The sequence below is a fragment of the Erinaceus europaeus genome, chromosome 10 (genome assembly GCF_950295315.1).
Source record: "Erinaceus europaeus chromosome 10, mEriEur2.1, whole genome shotgun sequence".
In the NCBI taxonomy this organism is placed as follows: Eukaryota; Metazoa; Chordata; class Mammalia; order Eulipotyphla; family Erinaceidae; genus Erinaceus; species Erinaceus europaeus.
The window spans coordinates 31,620,936-31,639,485 of record NC_080171.1 but is presented as its reverse complement, the minus strand read 5'-3'; the positions used below and the strand labels follow the sequence as shown (position 1 = coordinate 31,639,485).

The window sequence follows — 18,550 nt, the reverse complement described above, 5'->3', positions numbered from 1 at the left end:
AACAAGGGTAACAAAAGGGAAAATAAATAAACATAAAAAAATTTTAAAAAGAAGTGAAGACCAAGTCCACTTTTATATTTTCTTTTGAAATTAAAAAAAATCATATACTATGGGTTTTTCATTTGTTTGAGAGTAAGACACAGTCAGAGAGAAAGATAGAAAAAGCATGCAAAACACTGCTCTACCATCCATGGAATTCTACTCATGTTTCTGATGGGTGCTTTTTGTCTCTGTTGCTCTCAGGGTTTGAACCCAGAGCCTCAGGCACACAAAGCAGGACTTCTACCACTGTGTCATCCCCCTGGACCTCTTGTGAATACAGATTCCTCTCTTCCCCTTATCTTGAACAAAGGAATAATGACATAATCTAGTGGCACTTAAGCATGACCAAAGGTTATTTATGACCAACCACTGAGTAATCACAAGTTGAAAAATGTTTATGGATCAAAAAAATTCCCAATATGTAATATGAATTAAAATGTTACTTGTTATAAATATAATAAATGTTTGAATTGAATACAGAAAGTGGAAATCCAAGAATAATTTTTACTTGAATCTTTCTACAGTTACAAACTTAAAAATGTAGCCCCACATCACAGCCTAACGACAAATGCAACACACAGCCTAACGACAAATGATATATTGGTTCCTAAAACCAATATATCAGAAACAGGTGCCCATTTACTCAAGGTAACTGTACTGTTTCTCTAGCACAGGATCTCTTAATTGATGCCCTTATACCCACACTTTCCTAAAATTTTTTAATCTATTTATTTTCTGTGCTTATTGAAATAAATTAAACTATGTGATATTAATTCTACTCATTTTCCTCTTTTCATTCTAGGTGCAAAATTTTATTCTACTTTTCTTTTTTAAATTTTTAATTATCTTTATTTACTGAATAGAAACAGCCAGAAATTGAGAGGGAAGTGGGAGATAGAGAGATTGAAAGAGAGAAATCTGCAGCATTGCTTCACCACTTGCAAAGCTTTACCCCTACAGGTAGGGGCCAGGGCTTGAACCCAGGTTCTTGCATTGTAGCATATACACTCAACTGGGGGAACCATCACCTGGCCCCTATACTTATTTTCTATATTTATTTAAAATAACTTAAGTTGTATGATATTAATTTAATTTCCTTTTTTCTTTTCACCTTGGGTGGATTTCTTTCTTTCTTTCTTAAGATTTTATTTATCTATTCATGAAGAAGACAGGAGGAGAGAGATAAAGAACCAGACATCACTCTGGTACATGTGCTGCCAGGGATGGAACCTGGAATCTCATATTTGAGAGTCCAATGCTTTATCTACTGATACCACTTCCCAGACCACAGTGGATTAATTTCTTAACTAAACATTTTAAAGCACTAAACAAGATTTAGACCACATATTTCTATTGTCTCTTAAAATCAGAGAAGAAATCTAATTGCAAGACTTTGTGATAATATGTTGTTCCAATGACAAACCTACAATTACTTTTAAAAGAATTCTTATGCAAATTTTAAGAATTTTGGTCTTAAATGTTTATCACTTAATGTCTAAAATATCTGAATAAACAAGTAAATACCTTTTTGTGTTCTTCATATTCTAACTTACTTAGCAACAGTGCCTTCTCAAGATCTGCTTCAAACATTTCAGATGTAAGCTAAAAAAAAAAAGTTCACAATTAACTGGTGATAGCGTACTAGCAAAACAACCACGAATGGAAATCACCTTAAAAAACAATCTGGATTTTCCAGTTATCTATTCCAAGGTAGGAAATTCTATATTTTATAAAAGGTACGAAAGCAGAGGGTCGAGCAGTAGCACAGTGGGTTAAGCGCACTTGGCACGAAGCGCAAGGACAGGCGGAAGGATCCCGGTTGGAGCCACCAGCTCCCCACCTGCAGGGGAGTCGCTTCACAGGCAGTGAAGCAGGTCTGCAGGTGTCTATCTTTCTCTCCCCCTCTCTGTCTTCCCCTCCTCTCTCCATTTCTCTCTGTCCTATCCAACAACGACGACATCAATAACAACAATAATAATAACCACAACAATGGTAAAACAACTAGGGTAAGAAAAGGAAAAAACTGGCCTCCAGGAGCAGTGGATTCGTGGTGCAGGGATCTAGCCCGGCAATAACCCTGGAGGCAAAAAAAAAAAAAAAGGTACTAAAGCAAAAAGTCTCCCAGATTTGAGATTACCATTTCCTCCATTATTATCAATTTTCTGTTATATATACACACTTTTATCTTAGTAAAAATATAACAAAGAAATTGACAGTGTATGAAAAAAGTCAGAAACAGAAGGATGAATGTGGGATGATCTCACTCTCAGGCAGAATTTGAAAAACAAGATCAGAAGAGAAAACACAAGTAGAACCTGAACTGTATTTTGGTAAATTGTATTGCACCAAAATAAAAGACTCTGGGGTAGGTGGGGGGCAGAATACAGGTGCAAAAAGGATGACAGAGGACCTAGTGGGGGTTGTATTGTTATATGGAAAACTGGGAAGTGTCATGCATATACAAACTATTGTATTTACTGTCGAATGTAAAGCATTAATTCCCCAATCAAGAAATTTTTAAAAAGGGCAATAAAAGGGAAAATAAATAAATGAATATTAAAAAAAAGAAATTGACAGTATAGTCAAAATTCCCATTTTAGCACAGAAAAAGTTTTAAAAGTTACTATTCAAAATATGAGAATATTGGGGGTTGAGTGGTGGTGCACCTGATTGAGCACATATATTACCATGCTCAAGAATCAGAGTTTGAGCCCCCACAAGGTGTTGGACTGGGCGTAGAGTATAGCAGCAAAGCAAAGCACTCTGGACTACAGGGAACTAGGAGGGGGTAAGAGAGGGTGCTATCTTTTGACCTCTCAGCATTTCTCTTCCATTTCCCCCCAAATTTCTCATTTTCAGTGACTGTCTAATTCTACCCTGACTATGCAATCTTATTTTCATGGGGACATAGAGAGGGATTCTGATCCCCCAATTTTCCACATAAGAGTACAAACCCCACTAGGTCCTCTGCCATCATGTTCCAGGACCTGAACCCCACCCCTACCCTAGAGTCTTTTACTTTGGGGCACGTTATGATTGGGCCCTCCTCAGTCGCTATCGAACAGGCCATGGCCGGTGCGCCGCTATGTTCCATCGCTGGGGAGCCAGAGACGACCCGAACTGCCCCTGCGGCTACAGACAGACTATGACCCACATAGTCAACGACTGCCACCTCTCCAGATTCAAAGGAGGTCTCAAAACTTTACATCAGGCTCAACCTGACGCTGTTGACTGGCTACGGAAGAAGGGCAAACGCTAGAAGAAGAAGACTTTGGGGCAATACACCTCCAGTCCAAGTTCTGCTTAGTATTTTTCCCCTTCTGATATTGTTTTTTAACTTCTGCCTATGAGTGAGATCATCCCATATTCATTCTTTTGTTTCTGACTCATCTCACTTAACATGATTCCTTCAAGCTCCATCCAAGATGGGCTGAAAAAGGTGAAATCACCTTTTTTTTTTTTTTTCCTCCAGGGTTATTGCTGGGGCTCAGTGCTTACACCATGAATCCACTGCTCCTGGAGGCTATTTTCTCCCTTTTGTTGCCCTTGTTTTATCGTTGTTGTGGTTATCATTGTTGTTATTGGTGTTATTGTTGTTGGATAGGACAGAGAAATGGAGATCGGAGGTGAAGACAGAGAGGGGGAAAGACAAGGCACCTGCAGATCTGCTTCTCCACTTGTGAAGCGACACCCTTCAGGTGGGGAGCCAGGGGCTCGAACCAGGATCCTTCCACCAGTCCTTGCACTTCGCACCATGTGCGCTTAACCCGCTGCAGCACTACTGCCTGACCCCCGAAATCACCATTTTTAATAGCTGAGTAGTAACCCATTGTGTATACAGGCCACAACTTACTCAGCCACTCATCTGTTGTTGGACACCTGGGTTGCTTCCAGATTTTGGCTATTACAAATTGTGCTGCTATGAACATGGGTGTACACATATCTTTTTGGATGGGTATGTTTGGTTCCTTAGGATGTACCCCCAGGAAAGGAATTATAGGGTCATAGGGTAGGTCCACTTCTAGCCTTCTGAAAGTTCTCCAGACTGCTTTCCACAAAGGTTTGACCAATTGATATTCCTCCAGCAGTGCAGGAGGGTTCCTTTGTCCCCACAACCTCTCCAGCATTTGTTGCTGCTACCTTTTTTGATGTATGACATTCTTCATAGGAGTGAAGTGGTATCTCAGTGTTGTCTTAATTTGCATTTCTCTGACAGGACCTAAAGTTTTGTCACCAGGAATCTTGTTTTTATACTATCAATGAAAGGGAAATGAATTTGGAAAACACCAGAGGAAGCCAGGCACTGTTTCTCTTATCTGAAAGGGAAGAGGGAAAAAAAGAAAAATACCTGGATATAGCAATAAGTGTAGTAGGGGTGATTTAGAAAGGAAGTGAAGGTAGGACTGTTGAAAAAATGGGAAAAAATACTTATAGTTAGATAGATAGATGGATGGATATGGAGGGGATGCAGGCACAGAACTCTGGTGGTATGAACCATATGTTCATGGTTCATACCATATGTTCATAACCAAATATACTCCTATTATCAGACAATTTTGTAAATAAATATTAAATCCCTAATAAAAGTATGTTAAAAAATAAAATAGTGCAAAGCACAAGGACCTGTACAAGGATCCTCATTTGAGCCTCTGGCTTCCCACTTGCTTGTGAAGCGAGCCCCTTAAGCAGGTCTGCAGGTGTCTTTCTCTCCCCCCTCTGTCTTCCCCTCCTCTCTCAATTTCTCTCTGTCCTATCCAACAACAGCAGCAGGAACAACAACAGTGAAAAAAAATGAATGCTCATCAGGGGCAGTGGATTCATAGTATAGGCACCGAACCCTAGTGATAACCCTGGAGGTGAAATAAGAGATGGAGAGGGAGAGGGAGAGGGAGAGGGAGAGGGAGAGGGAGAGGGAGAGGGAGAGGGAGAGGGAGAGGGAGAGGGAGAGGGAGAGGGAGAGGGAGAGGGAGAGGGAGAGGGAGAGGGAGAGGGAGAGGGAGAAAGAAAGAAAGAAAGAAAGAAAGAAAGAAAGAAAGAAAGAAAGAAAGAAAATACCTCAGAAAAATATACACTAACAGTATTGGTGGTATACTTTTTCAGACCTCTTATGTCTGACAGAATATTTCTTATTTCACATTCACACAAATGACTCCTTGGTTAGGTATGAAATTTTTGCTACTAATATCTCAATTCTGGCATTTGTAGTAACTAATGTGATTTTTCATCCTTAGCACATTTTTTTGGCCCATGTAAATATTTGTAGCACTATTTCCTAATGTTTCTTAAGACAATTGTCAAAGACTCTGAAGTACTTTTAACAAAAGTGTTTAGGAGACTTTTCTTTTACCAATATTATACTTACATTTATTTCAGTAAAGAGCATCATCTCAATTTTCTTTTTTTATATTTATCTATTTTCCCTTTTGTTGCCCTTGTTGGTTTTTTATTGTTGTTGTAGTTATTGTTGTTGTTACTGATGTCATCGTTGTTAGATAGGACAGAGAAATGGACAGAGGAGGGGAAGACAGAGAGAGGGAGAGAAATACAGACACCTGCAGACCTGCTTCACCACTTGTGAAGTGACCCCCCCTGCAGGTGGGGAGCCAGGGCTCGAACCTGGATCCTTAAGCCAGTCCTTTGTGTTTAACCCGCTACACTACCGCCCAACTCCCTCATCTCAATTTTCTAACAGTTCTGAGATCTTAGCAAAAGAATATAGTATTTTCATCTTTTTAAATTTTTTGGATAAGACAGAGAATTTGAGAGGGGAGGGGAAGATAGAAGGAGAAAGACAAACACCTGCAGACCTGCTGAAACACACACACACACACACACACACACCGCCCCCGTGCAGGTGAGGGGCCAGGGGCTTGAACCAGGATCCTTGTGGATCTTTACGCTTCGTACTATGTGCGCGTAACCTGGTGCACCACCACCTATCCTCCAAGAATATAGTATCTTGAACAGCTTAAATCTGTATTTTCAGGGTCAATATATTATAATTTATAGTGTTTGTTTCTAATTATGATTCTTTTGGACTTCAGTCTGATGTGAATAAGTTGTTGAATCTGTTTTGTCAAAAACTACCAAAAATTTTTTCATACACCCAATTCGGTATTCTCCACACTGTATAATTCTGTTCTTTTATCCTTTTCTTTTCATTTTTCTCTCTTAGCAACTTTCTCGTCTTAGTCTATTACTTTATCTTGTTACAGATCATTACTTTTCCCTTGGCTTTTATAAAATGGACTAGTTCCTTGGTTTTATTACAGCAAAAATAAAATAAACTCTCCAGAATTAATTTCTGTTCCCTGTAGTCTTTTTCAAAGTATGCTTTTAATTTAGACACTAAGTAAAATGTTTTTTTCTTTTATGTGGAAGAAACTTCTTCAGTAGATATGAGCCCAATTAAGACTTTAATGTTTGACGTTGTTCTACTTTATTTTTTTAAATATATTATATTTATTTTGCCACCAGGGTTATCACAGAGGCTTGGTGCCTACACTACAAATTCACCACCCCCCAGCAACTATTTTTTCTCTTTCTTCTTTCCTTTTTTTTTCTTTTTTTCCTTTTTTTGCCTTCAAGGTTATCGCTGGGTTTGGTGCCTGCACTACAAATCCACTGCTCCTGAAGGCTATATTTTCCTTTTTGTTGCCATTGTTGTTATTGTTGTTATTGTTGTTGTTGCTGTTACTGTTGTTGGGTAGGACAGAAAGAAATCAAGATAGGAGGAGGAAGACAGAGGGGGAGAGAAAGATGAGACACCAGCAGACCTGCCTAATCACTTGTGAAGTGACCCCTTGCAGGGGGAGCTGGGGGCTTGAACCAGGATCCTTGAGCTGGTCCTTGTGCTTTGCACCATGTATGCTTAACCCGCTGAGCTACCATCCAGCCACCCTATATTTTATTAATTTATGAGAAAGATAGGAGGATAGAGAGAAAGAACCAGACATCACTTTGGTACATGTGCTACCGGGGACTGTACTTGGGACCTCATGTTTTATCCACTGCATCATCTTGCAGACCATGAAATTGTTCTGCTTTATATCTTAATGCTTTTCAGCCACCACCAAGTTGCAGATGTTACCATGATGTCAACCTGACTTCCCTGGGCAGATGACCTCACTAGTGTGTCCTGGAACCCTACCTCCGCAGAGTCCTACCCCATTAGGGAAAGACAGAAACAGGCTGAGGGTATTGGTCGACCTGTCAACGCCCATGTCCAGCAGAGAAGCAATTACAGAAGCCAGAACTTCCACCTTCTGCTCCCCATAAAGATCTCTGGTCGATACTTCCAGAAGGATAAAGAATAGGGAACCTTCCAGTGGGAGGGAAGGGATATAGAACTCTGCTGGTGGGAATTATATTGAACTGTAGCCCTCTTATTCTACAATCTTGCCAATCTTTGTTAAATCACTAACAAAAAATATTTTTTTTAAAAAAGAATTTAGTGTTTTTTCCTAAGTCAGTGGAGTGGATTTTTCTTTACTGTCTATCCGTTTGCAGCTCAATGCCAGTTATCAGACTGTATGCTGAGGTTTAGTTAATACAAAATTAAATGATAAAATTGATGTTTTATGAGGAGGAATTTTGCCCTAACTTCTCTCTGGTGTTTGAAATAAGCAGTCATGTAACAGATTTCTCTTTTTAACTAATTTTTATTTATTTATTGCCACCAGGGTTATAGTTGGGGCTTGGCTCCTAATGACCACTCCCCCCACATATACCTTTTTTCCCTCTTTGATAGGATAAAGAGAAACTGAGAAGAAGGAGGTAAGGAGACAGACAGACACCTGCAGTACTTGCTTCATCACTTGTGAAGCTTCCCCCTGCAGGTGGGGAATAGTAGCTCAAACTCAGATCCTTGTGCATGGTAACATATGCACTTAACCAGATGTGCCACTACCCAGGAGGCAAAAAAAAAAAAAAGAAAGAAAGAAAGAAAAGAGATATCACTTCACCCCTGTGAAAATGGCCACATCAAAAAGACTAGAAACAAGTGACGGTGAGAATGTGGAGCAAAAGGAACTCCATCCTCCTAAACTGTTGGTGGGAGTGTAAATTAGTCCAATCACTATGAAAAACAGTTTGGATATTCCTTAAAACATTATAAATGGGGGGCCAGGCAGTAGTGCAGTGGGTTAAGTGCGCGCGTGCGCGTGCGCGCGCGCGCGCGCGCGCACACACACGTATATATTAGACACAGAGAGAAAGGAAAAGAGAGACATCTGTAGCACTGTTCCAATACTCGTGAAGCTTCCCCCCGCCTGTCCCCCCCCCGCCCCCAACATACATATAGCTTACTAGGAGCTTGAATCTGGATCCTCTCACTTAGGAATTTGTGTGCTCTACTAGATTTGCCACCACCCAGTTCCTCAATATACTTTTCTAGTAGTTAAGAAGCAGAATGCCTTATTAGAATGCAGTAAACATCTGAACTAATTAAATCAAAATGTTCCTTAGAAACAAGGTTCTCAGGTATTTAATGGAACCATGCAAACTTGTCCTCTTTAAAAGGCATATATTCATTGATTAAAAAAAAAAAAAAAAGGAAAACAATTCCTTTTGTTCAGTTGTACCTGTTCATCTCTTTGTCTCCACTCTTGCCAATTTTCCTCTCGTGAATCCTTCCGTGCTGGGTTTGACAATGAAAGTTCATGCTGAGTGTTACAAACTGCATGAGAGGATTTCTGGGGAATTTTCTTAAAAGCAAGATTCCTGAGCTGTGAAACAAAAAAAATCAAGTTTGTTCATAAACTTTGGAATACTACTGATTTGGAGAATTTAAGAAATCAGCACTTTATAGGAATATTGAGTGTTATTCCAAACACTTAATATGCTAGCTCACAGTGACTATTTGTGTTTTTGGTAATCCCTCTAGAATGCTGATTTTGCCATAACTTGAGATGTTAGTGGGCTTATACAGATGAAATAATTAAGAGGTGAAAGTGGGCTATACTCTATTTCAACACCATTTTAATTACTTTGTTGTACTAAAAGGATTAAGTTTATAGAGGTACGAAACAAGATAATTAGTGTGCTTTTTAAAATGCAAAATGATAAAGCTGGGATACCATTAATCTAGAGGAGACTGTCTTACCAAACCTGAAACTACAGCACCACATAGCAGCACAATGGTACCAATGGAAGCTCCAAAGATGGTAGAGTCATGCTTTTATGCCAGCCAGCCTGCCTGTCTATCTATCTACCTACCTTAAAAAGAATGAGGAAGTAAGCACAGAAATGGTGGATTGAGCGTGTAAAAACACCTCCCAATCAAACACAGTGAAAGAATATAGTTTAAGCAACTACTTTGCTAGTCCTGAAAAATACAGGGGATAGCCCACACAGAAACATAAAGAACTAAAACTTCACTGACCAAGCCACCACCCTATTAAGAATAACCTGAGACGGAGTCGGCGGTAGCGCAGTGGGTTAAGCGCACATGACGCAAAGCGCAAAGACTGGCCTAAGGATCCTGGTTCGAGCGCCCAGCTCCTCACCTGCAGGGGACTTGCTTCACAGGTGGTGAAGCAGGTCTATAGGTGTCTATCTTTCTCTCCCCCACCCCCGTCTTCCCCTCCTCTCTGGATTTCTCTCTGTCCTATCCAACAATAATGACATCAATAACAACAACAATAATTACAACAACAATGGCAATAAAAGGGAAAATAAATAAATAAATATAAAAAAATAAAAGAGTAACCTGAGACACAAAGGTTAAGAGAGAAAAATACTAACAAGGCTATTATTATGTTGGAATTTATACCTCCAAGAGGACAACATTGTAGCCACGATGCTTGTTATCTGTCAATGGGACCATATTTGGAAATAGGATGTTTGTTAGATGTAATTAAGATGATATCTTAATTTTGAACTCATATATGAACAGAAAATTTATGACAAAGGGATCCAGAACATTAAATGGGTAAAGAAGAATCTTTTCAACAAATGGTGTTAGAAAAACTGGGTAGCTACATGTAGCAAAAGAATGAAACAGTACTACCAACATCATCATGCACAAAAGTCAACTAAAATAGATCAAAGACTGTAAAACGAAAAGCAGCAGACATAGGCAAAACACAGCATGTTGCGTATTCCAGAAACATCTTGAAAGATTCAATCCTAACAGCAAGAAATAAAACAAAAGCAAATATAAACCAACATTACTAAATTAAACTGAAAAGCTTCTGCACAGCAAAAGGAACCATCACCAAACAAACGCATTCTGCTGATAAGAGAAGACAATGCACGTCATAAATAAAAAGCAGGACTAATAGCCAAAATAGATAAAGAACTCAAATTCTCAGCAACAACAACCAAACAACCCCATGAAAAATAAAAACATCGGAACAGACTTTTCACCAAAGAGGATATCAAGATGACACATATAAAGAAATGCTCGGGGGTCAGGCGGTAGCGCAGCAGGTTAAGCAAACATGGTGCAAAGCACAAGGACCTGCGTAAGGATCCCGGTTCGAGCCACTGGCTCCCCACCTGAGGGGCGTCACTTCACAAGCAGTGAAACAGGTCTGCAGGTGTCTTACCTTTCTCTCCCCCCTCTTTCTCCCTTTCTCTCTCGATTTCTCTCTGTCCTATCTGACAACATCAATGACAATAGTAACAATAACGACAACAACAAGGACAACAGGAGCAGTGGATTCGTAGTGCAGCCCCAGCAATAACCCTGGAGGCAAAAAAAAGAAAGAAAAGAAAAGAAAAGGAAAGAAAAGAAAAGAAAAGCTCAAAGTTACTGACTATTAGAGAAATGCAAAACAACAAAGAGATATCACTTCACCCCTGTGAAAATGGCCACATCAAAAAGACTAGAAACAAGTGATGGTGAGAATGTGGAGCAAAAGGAACTCCATCCTCCTAAACTGTTGGTGGGAGTGTAAATTAGTCCAATCACTATGAAAAACAGTTTGGATATTCCTTAAAACATTATAAATGGGGGGCCAGGCAGTAGTGCAGTGGGTTAAGTGCACATGGTGTGAAGCTCAAGGACTGGCATTAAGGATCCTGGTTTGAGTCACTGGCTCCCCAGTGAATTAGGATAGGTAGGCCCTAATATATTATAATTAGTGTCCTTCTAATAGATTAAGACAAAGAGAATACAACAGAGATATATATTGGAATAATGCAGCCAGAAGTTGCCAAAAACTAATGCTACCACAAAAAGATAGGAAGAGACTTAAGTTTTTTTCAGTGTAAAATAAAGACAGATGGGCATATTAAATGCTAATCATGTGCAGACTAGAGGTAGCACAGCAGAGAAAGTGTTCAATTCTTAAGCATGAGGCTCTGAGTTTGAACTCCAGGACTGATATGCCAAAGTGATGCTTTGATTCTCTCTTCCTCTATCTCTAATATATACATAAATAATTATTTTTAAATGCTAATCATGTAACATGCTAAAAATATCTAGGGGAGGACTATCTATAATTGTAAAAAAAAAAAGTAGGGAGTGAAAAGGGTTATCACAGGGTTATGCTTTATTCATTCATTATTATTATTATTATTATTATTATTATTTTTTACCAGAATACCAGAATACTGCTCACCTCTGCTAGTGATGGTTCTAACTAGTAACTTTATGGAGTGCCCATGTAAGCTTCCATATCAGAAAAGAATACCAGTGAGATAGCTCACCTGGTAGTGTGCCTGCTTTGCCATGTGTGCTACCCAGGCTCAAGTCCCCAGTCCACTACATGGGAGTGCTACAGCACTCAGAAAGCATCAGTGCTATGTGTCTCTCCCTCCTACTCTCTGTCTAGCTGACAACATTGGTCTGGAGAAGCGAAGCTCCCACAATGATGACAACAAATATCTATTACATTTGATTGTATATCTACACAAACGTACATGCATTAACTCAAGTCACAGGTACCACATACCTATGGGACAGGTACTATGAATACATGGGTCAAAAAAAACGATGCCTGTCCTCAAGATGCTTAACAGTCTATTGAGAAAATAGAAATAACTATAGTTGTTACCTCATTTGCTTCACTTTGTTGCTGTTCCTTCTTTTTTCTTCTTTTCTCTCTCTTTTTCTCATTTGTTGTTGATTTGCTTGTTTGAGACTTCCCAGTGTTTCGACTTTTGCCTTTTCCAGGCTCAGAATCAGAACCACTGCCACTGTCCACTTGCAACAGGGCAAATCGAGAAGCAGTCGTAGGAACAGAACTAAGTACGGCTGAAGCCATTGTTCAGATTTTCCTATTAGAAAACTTCTTTCAAGAACAATTCCTATGGGACAGGAGAAAAGAAAGCAAATAAGTAAACTCTCCAGTAAAATGTGTTCTAAATTCTAAAACAATCATTACATATTTTTATCCTGACACCAGATTTAGTTATACTTGAATTCATACCCACTGTTGTACAGGCAACAACATAATTTTCAATTAAACAACATAAAAGTTTACAAATTGGGAGTTGGGTGGTAGCACAGCGGGTTAAGCACACGTGGCGCAAAGCACAAGGACCAGTATAAGGATCCCGGTTCAAGCCCCCAGCTCCCCACCTGCAGGAGAGTCGCTTCATAGGCGGTGAAGCAAGTCTGCAGGTGTCTGTCTTTCTCTCCCCCTGTCTTTCCCTCCTCTCCCCATTTCTCTCTGTCCTATCTAACAATGACGACAACAATAATAACTGCAACAACAATAAAAACAACAAGGGCAACAAAAGGAAAAATAAATAAATAAATAAAATTTAAAAAACAGTTTACAAATTAAGGCCAGGTAGAAGTGCAGCAGAGGTGCCTTTTCATGCCTAAGGCCCCAGGTTAATCTCAAGTCCACCATATGTCAAAACTGAGCAGTGCTCTGGTATCTCTCTCTCTCAAGTACATGAAAACAAAATAAATCAAAAAATTGAAAAAATGATATGAGATTTCATAACTATTAGAGGATTATCACCAAGACAATACATTCATTTTTCCATATAGTTTTGAAGGCATGATTTTCCTCTCACATAAATATACTGTTGTAATACATAAAGAGGACATTCTAAATCAATATGGCTTACAACAGAAAAGTAGGAACATAATTTTTTTACTATACTCTTAGTCCAATTAAATGTTTATTATTAGCTTTCAAGACAAGAAAGGAAAAAAAAAGAGCAGAAAAGGAATAATATTCTTATATGAAAATACTGCCTGAAGTTTGATCCCAGAGAATGATAAGTCACAGAACTGGCACCAAACAGAGCTTAAAGTCCCTCAACTAAAGGAAACTTTAATATATTTCACTCTATCACTTGGATCTCTAATGTCAGTGCACCCTACCATTCCAAGCACCAAGGCCATTTCATTTAGTGTTCTTTCAACTTTTTAAGAACCTTTTAGATTTAAGCCAAGCTATTTAAAGTGTGATAATTTTTTTGTTTTGTTTTGGTTTGCCACTGTGGCTCAGGGTTCTCCACAGCTCCGCCATTTGAGAGCTAGCTCCCTCCCCCACCCCTGTAGAGGGTAAGAGACAGAGAGAGTGTAAAGGAGAGATAGAAAGAGTGACACCTGCAGTAATGCTCTACTATGTGAAGCTTCCCCTTGGGGGGAGGCAGGCTTAAAGCCAGCTCCTAAAACATGGCAACATGTGCACTCTACCAGGTGAGCCTCTTGGCCCCAGTCTGATAATAATTATTAATCCAAGTTATTTCACAAGTGAAACAGTTAAAGCCTAAACTGGTTATGTGCCTTGCCTAAGGTCATTCTGCAAGTTAATGGTTAAGTCAGGACGTAAATTAACAAAGAATTGCTAAAATTTAATCTGAATTTAAAGTAAGGAGTCCTGGAGACCAGGTTCTGGTACACCTGGTTAAGCACACATTACTACCAGGTTTGACCTCGGCTCCCCACCTGCAGGGGGAACTCTTCACAAGCTGTGAAGCAGGTCTAAGTTTCTCTCTCTCTTTCTCTTCCCTTCCCCTATTTTCTCTCTGTCCAAGTTAATAAAAAGTAGAAAGGAAAAACTGGCCACCAGGATCGATGGTTTTGTAACGCTGGCACTGAGCTGCAAATGGGGGGGTGGGGGGGGAGAGAAGTAAGAAGTTCTATACTAGAAAACTAAGTACTCTTTCAACTAAATGGAAACAACTTTGAAGAGCAACAGCAAAGAAAGTAAAGGCAAAAATAAACCAATGGGTTTATCAAATTGAAAAGCTTTTTTACAGCAGAAGGAACCAATTTCTTTGAACAGAAAGACACTCTACTTAATAAAATATTATGGCATTATATATCAAACAAAGGGCTAATAACAAAAGTTCAAAAAGAACTCATAAAACTCAGCAACAAGAAAAACAACACCATCAGAAAATGGTTAAGTACATGAACAGAATATCAGATAAGTTAACTAGATGGGCCACAGACATGTGAAAAAATGCTCAAAGCCACTGATTATCACAGAAATGCAAATAAAAACAATGAGATATTACTTCATACAGGTGAGTCTGTGGACAGAAATGAGCACTAGCTAAGGATATGAGAAGAGATTCCTTTTACTTTTCTGGTAGGAACATGCATTGGTTCTATCCTTGTGGGAAATAGCCTGGAGATGCCCCAGAACATTACAAAGAGAAAGGAGGGGGGTTGGGGTCCGGGTGCATGTTGATAGAAAAAGGCCTAAGTTGGAGGTGAGAGTACCCTGCAGATGTCTATCATGGGGGATGAGAAATTGTACCTATATGATAATAGCTGTACTGTAAACCATTAAACCCTCACCCCAACAAAATGATAATTAAAAAGGAAGTTGTAGTATATACATAAAATAACAGTATGCTGGAAGAAATTATCAAACTGGGGACTAGGTAGTAGCTCACTTGGTTGAGCACAGGTTACAATGCACAAGGACCAGGGTTCATGTTCCTCAGTCCCCATCTGCAAGAGGAAAGCTTTGCAAATGGTAAATCAGTGTTGCAGGTGTCTCTCTGTGTTGTTTCCTCTCTATCACCCCCTTCTCTCTCAACTTCTGGCTATCTCTATCCAAGAAACAAATAAAGATAATACAACAAAATTAAATTAAAAAAAGAAATTACAAAACCCCCCACCTGCAGGGAGAAAGCTTCATGAATGGTGAAGCAGTGCCATTGGTATCTCCCTGTCTCTCCCTCTTCCCTCTCAATTTCTGGCTGTCTCTAACCAATACATAAACAAATATAACTTAAAAACGGAAATATTAAAATCTCTGAAAGTAGCTTAAAAAAAAGAAATTATGAAAAATTCTCATTTGTCTCAACTTGAATAGATCCTAAAGAAATCATTTTAAGTGAGATTAACCATGAGGATGAACAGCAGATTATATCATAGGTGGAACTTAAGAAACAAGAAAGGAAAGACAAAACACAGAGTCAAACTTGGACTAGGAATGGAAACTTGGACTAGAGATGCAGCAAGGCCAAAGATTCTAGGTGGGTAGAGGAGGATTTAAATTGGTGGATGGGAGTGGCATGTACATTTGTACAAAGGAAGATAAAAATAAATAAATAAAATACATAAAAACTTCATTCATTGGCAACAACTATTATAAATCATTATTTTCCCATAAAACAGTAAAAAGCAGAATTTAATATATTGTGAACATCAGAAATCTGTTCATTTCTTAGTTTGAATTGTATCTGGTATACAACTGAGTAAACTATTAAATTAAGAGTTGGTAGCATAATGGTTATGCAAAAAACTTTCATAGTTGAGGCACCAAAGTTTACAGACTTAAGCCAACACCACCATAAGCCAGAGCTGAGTAGTGCTCTGGTAAAATTAAGTAATTAATAAAAAAGTAATTGGGGCTAGGTGGTGGCGCACCTGGTTGAGCACACATGTTACAATGCACAAGGATTCGAGTTCAAGCCCCCAGTCCCCACCTGCAGGGAGAAAAGTTTTGCAAGTGGTGAACCTGTGCTGCAGATGTCTCTTTGTCTCTTTCCCTCTCTATCACCCCCCTCGCTCTCGATTTCTGGCTGTCTCTATCCAATAAATAAAAATTAATTAAAATTAAAAAAATATATATATGAAAGTAATTAAAAATTAAAGAGACTGTTCATCTTGTTAAGCACACCAATTTACATTCCTTTTTTTATATTTTATTTTATTTATTTATTCCCTTTTGTTGCCCTTGTTGTTTTATTGTTGTAGTTATTATTGTTGTTGTCGTCGTTGTTGGATAGGACAGAGAGAAATGGAGAGAGGAGGGGAAGACAGAGAGGAGGAGAGAAAGATAGACACCTGCAGACCTGCTTCACCGCCTGTGAAGCGACTCCCCTGCAGGTGGGGAGCCGGGGTTCGAACCGGGAACCTTATGCCGGTTCTTGTGCTTTGCGCCACCTGCGCTTAAGCCGCTGCGCTACAGCCTGACTCCCACCAATTTACATTTCTAAGGCCCCAGGTCCAATCCCCAGTACCATCATAAACCAGACCTGAGCAGCACTTTGGTCTCTAACACACATGCACACACAATAAACATACTAAAATAAAAGAGATCATTGACTGACCCAGAAGGTGATGCAATGGTGAAGCTTTGGACTTCCAAGCATAAGGTTCAATCCTCAATACCACATAAGCTGGAGTGCTGCTCTGGCCTGTCTCTCTAGCTTTCTCTCATGAAATAAATGAACACTAACATTCAGAGCACACTGAATGACCTAACCCCTCCCGTTAACATTCCCATTTCCTGGGCTTGGCAGTGTGGTTCACCAGGTTAAGCGCAAGGACCTCAGTTCAAGCTCCACATGCCCATCTGCAGAGGGGAAACTTCACAAGTGGTGACACAATGCTACAGGGTCTCTCTTCCTCTGTCTCCCCTTTCCTTCTCAATATTTGTCTCTACCCAATAAATAATAAATAAATGTAGTTTAAAAATTCCCATTTCTTCTGTCTAAAAATAGATATCCTGATTTTTGGATTACTTTTTCTCCTTATAGCTGTATATCTATCAACAATGCCCATCTTTAAACAGGTTACTGTCATTTCTTTTTTTTTTAATTCTTTATTGGGGAATTAATGTTTTACATTCAATAGTAAATACAATAGTCTGTACATGCATAATATTCCCCAGTTTCCCATATAACAATACAACCCCCACTAAGTCCTCTGTCATCCTTCTTGGACCTGTATTCTCCCCACCCGGTTACTGTCATTTCTATAACATCTTACCTGTTGCTTATACAGTCCTACACTACTCAGCATGGAGTATGAATCCTAGGAGGATCACCACAATACATTTTAATGTGAGTGCTTAACCAGGTGCACCATGAACTAGCCCCATCTCTTTCTTCCCCTCCTCTCTCCATTTCTCTCTGTCCTATCCAACAACAACAACATCAATAATAACTACAACAATAAAACAACAAGGGCAACAAAAGGGAATAAACAAATAAATATAAAAAAAACAAAAAAATAAGCTGTAAGTAAATAAACCATAACATAACATACTCAAAGTATTTTTATTATAACACCATGTTTTTATTATTGTAATGTAATAATGAAATATATATGTAAAATATGTTATTATAATACCATATTATTTTATTATAATACCATGTTATTATAATATTGTTCCAATGCTCAGAAAATACACAGATCACATCATGACATTCCACTGAAAAATGATGACTATCATTTTTAAAAGTTTTAAAATTAAAAATTTTTTAAATTCAAAAATGATGACCAGGCTTGAATCTTTCTTGCAAGCATGAAAATTAAGACTTTGAAAGTTATCCCAGAGAGCAAACATTGCATAATGAAAAAATCAAGATGTAAAACTCTTCTGAAAAATATTAATTCTGCTCCAATTTCAGGTTCAAGCCTACAGTCACATGGGAGCACTACACACACACACACACACACACAAAAAAAAAAAAAAAAAAAAAAAAAAAAAACCTTCACATTCAGTGGTGTCATGTTGTGGTATCACTCTTTCTCTTCCCCTCTGTTTCTCATCCTCTATCTGAGGGGAAAAAAAAAAAACATAAGAGAAGGCAATCCACTGAGTACAGTGGATCTGTATAGGCACAAAGACCCACTGAAGTCCTCCTGGCAAAATCATAATAGTAATAATGCCATGTTTGAATCCTATGTTTTCATTACTTTGAATACTTCAGGTATAACAACCTTATACGGCTGCTCAACAGTTGTTATTTAATTTTAACTGCTGGGACTGTAAATTGAATGTGGTAACTATTCACAAATACTGTCCCTGAAGGAAGCAGTCTCACTCTCCTGTTGAATGCAGACACAACCATATGATTTTGGCCAGTGACATGCAAACTGTAATATAGCTCACTATGTTCTCTTTCTCCTGCTTCCTTTGTCTAATAACTGCAAAGTTCTGTTCTAGACGTACATGCTTGAGTCTGAAACTACAATGAACAAAATCTCCTTACTGATTTGTAATGGATAAATAGTCTGAGCAAGAAAGCAACTTTGTTGCCTTTAGATTCTGGAGTTTATTAGACTGTTACTGCAGTGTAATTTAGCCTTATCAAAGCTGATGTTTTACATAAATTTCTTTCCTAG

General features: G+C 38.8%; 1 protein-coding gene across 2 annotated transcripts in view; it reads right to left on the bottom strand.

Moving 5' to 3' along the window:
- GKAP1 (G kinase anchoring protein 1) overlaps positions 1-18,550 on the bottom strand; it is an 81,737-nt gene that overhangs the window by 44,655 nt on the left and 18,532 nt on the right. The window contains exons 2-4 of one of the 2 annotated variants that reach the window (XM_060199510.1): positions 12,045-12,297; positions 8,625-8,768; positions 1,567-1,644 (exon numbers count right to left, since the gene is read on the bottom strand). In XM_060199510.1, the coding sequence (XP_060055493.1) occupies positions 1,567-1,644; positions 8,625-8,768; positions 12,045-12,254 (432 nt within the window). In that variant the 5' untranslated portion in view covers positions 12,255-12,297. The remainder of the gene's footprint in view (positions 1-1,566; positions 1,645-8,624; positions 8,769-12,044; positions 12,298-18,550) is intronic. The other variant, XM_060199511.1, reaches the window with a different exon arrangement.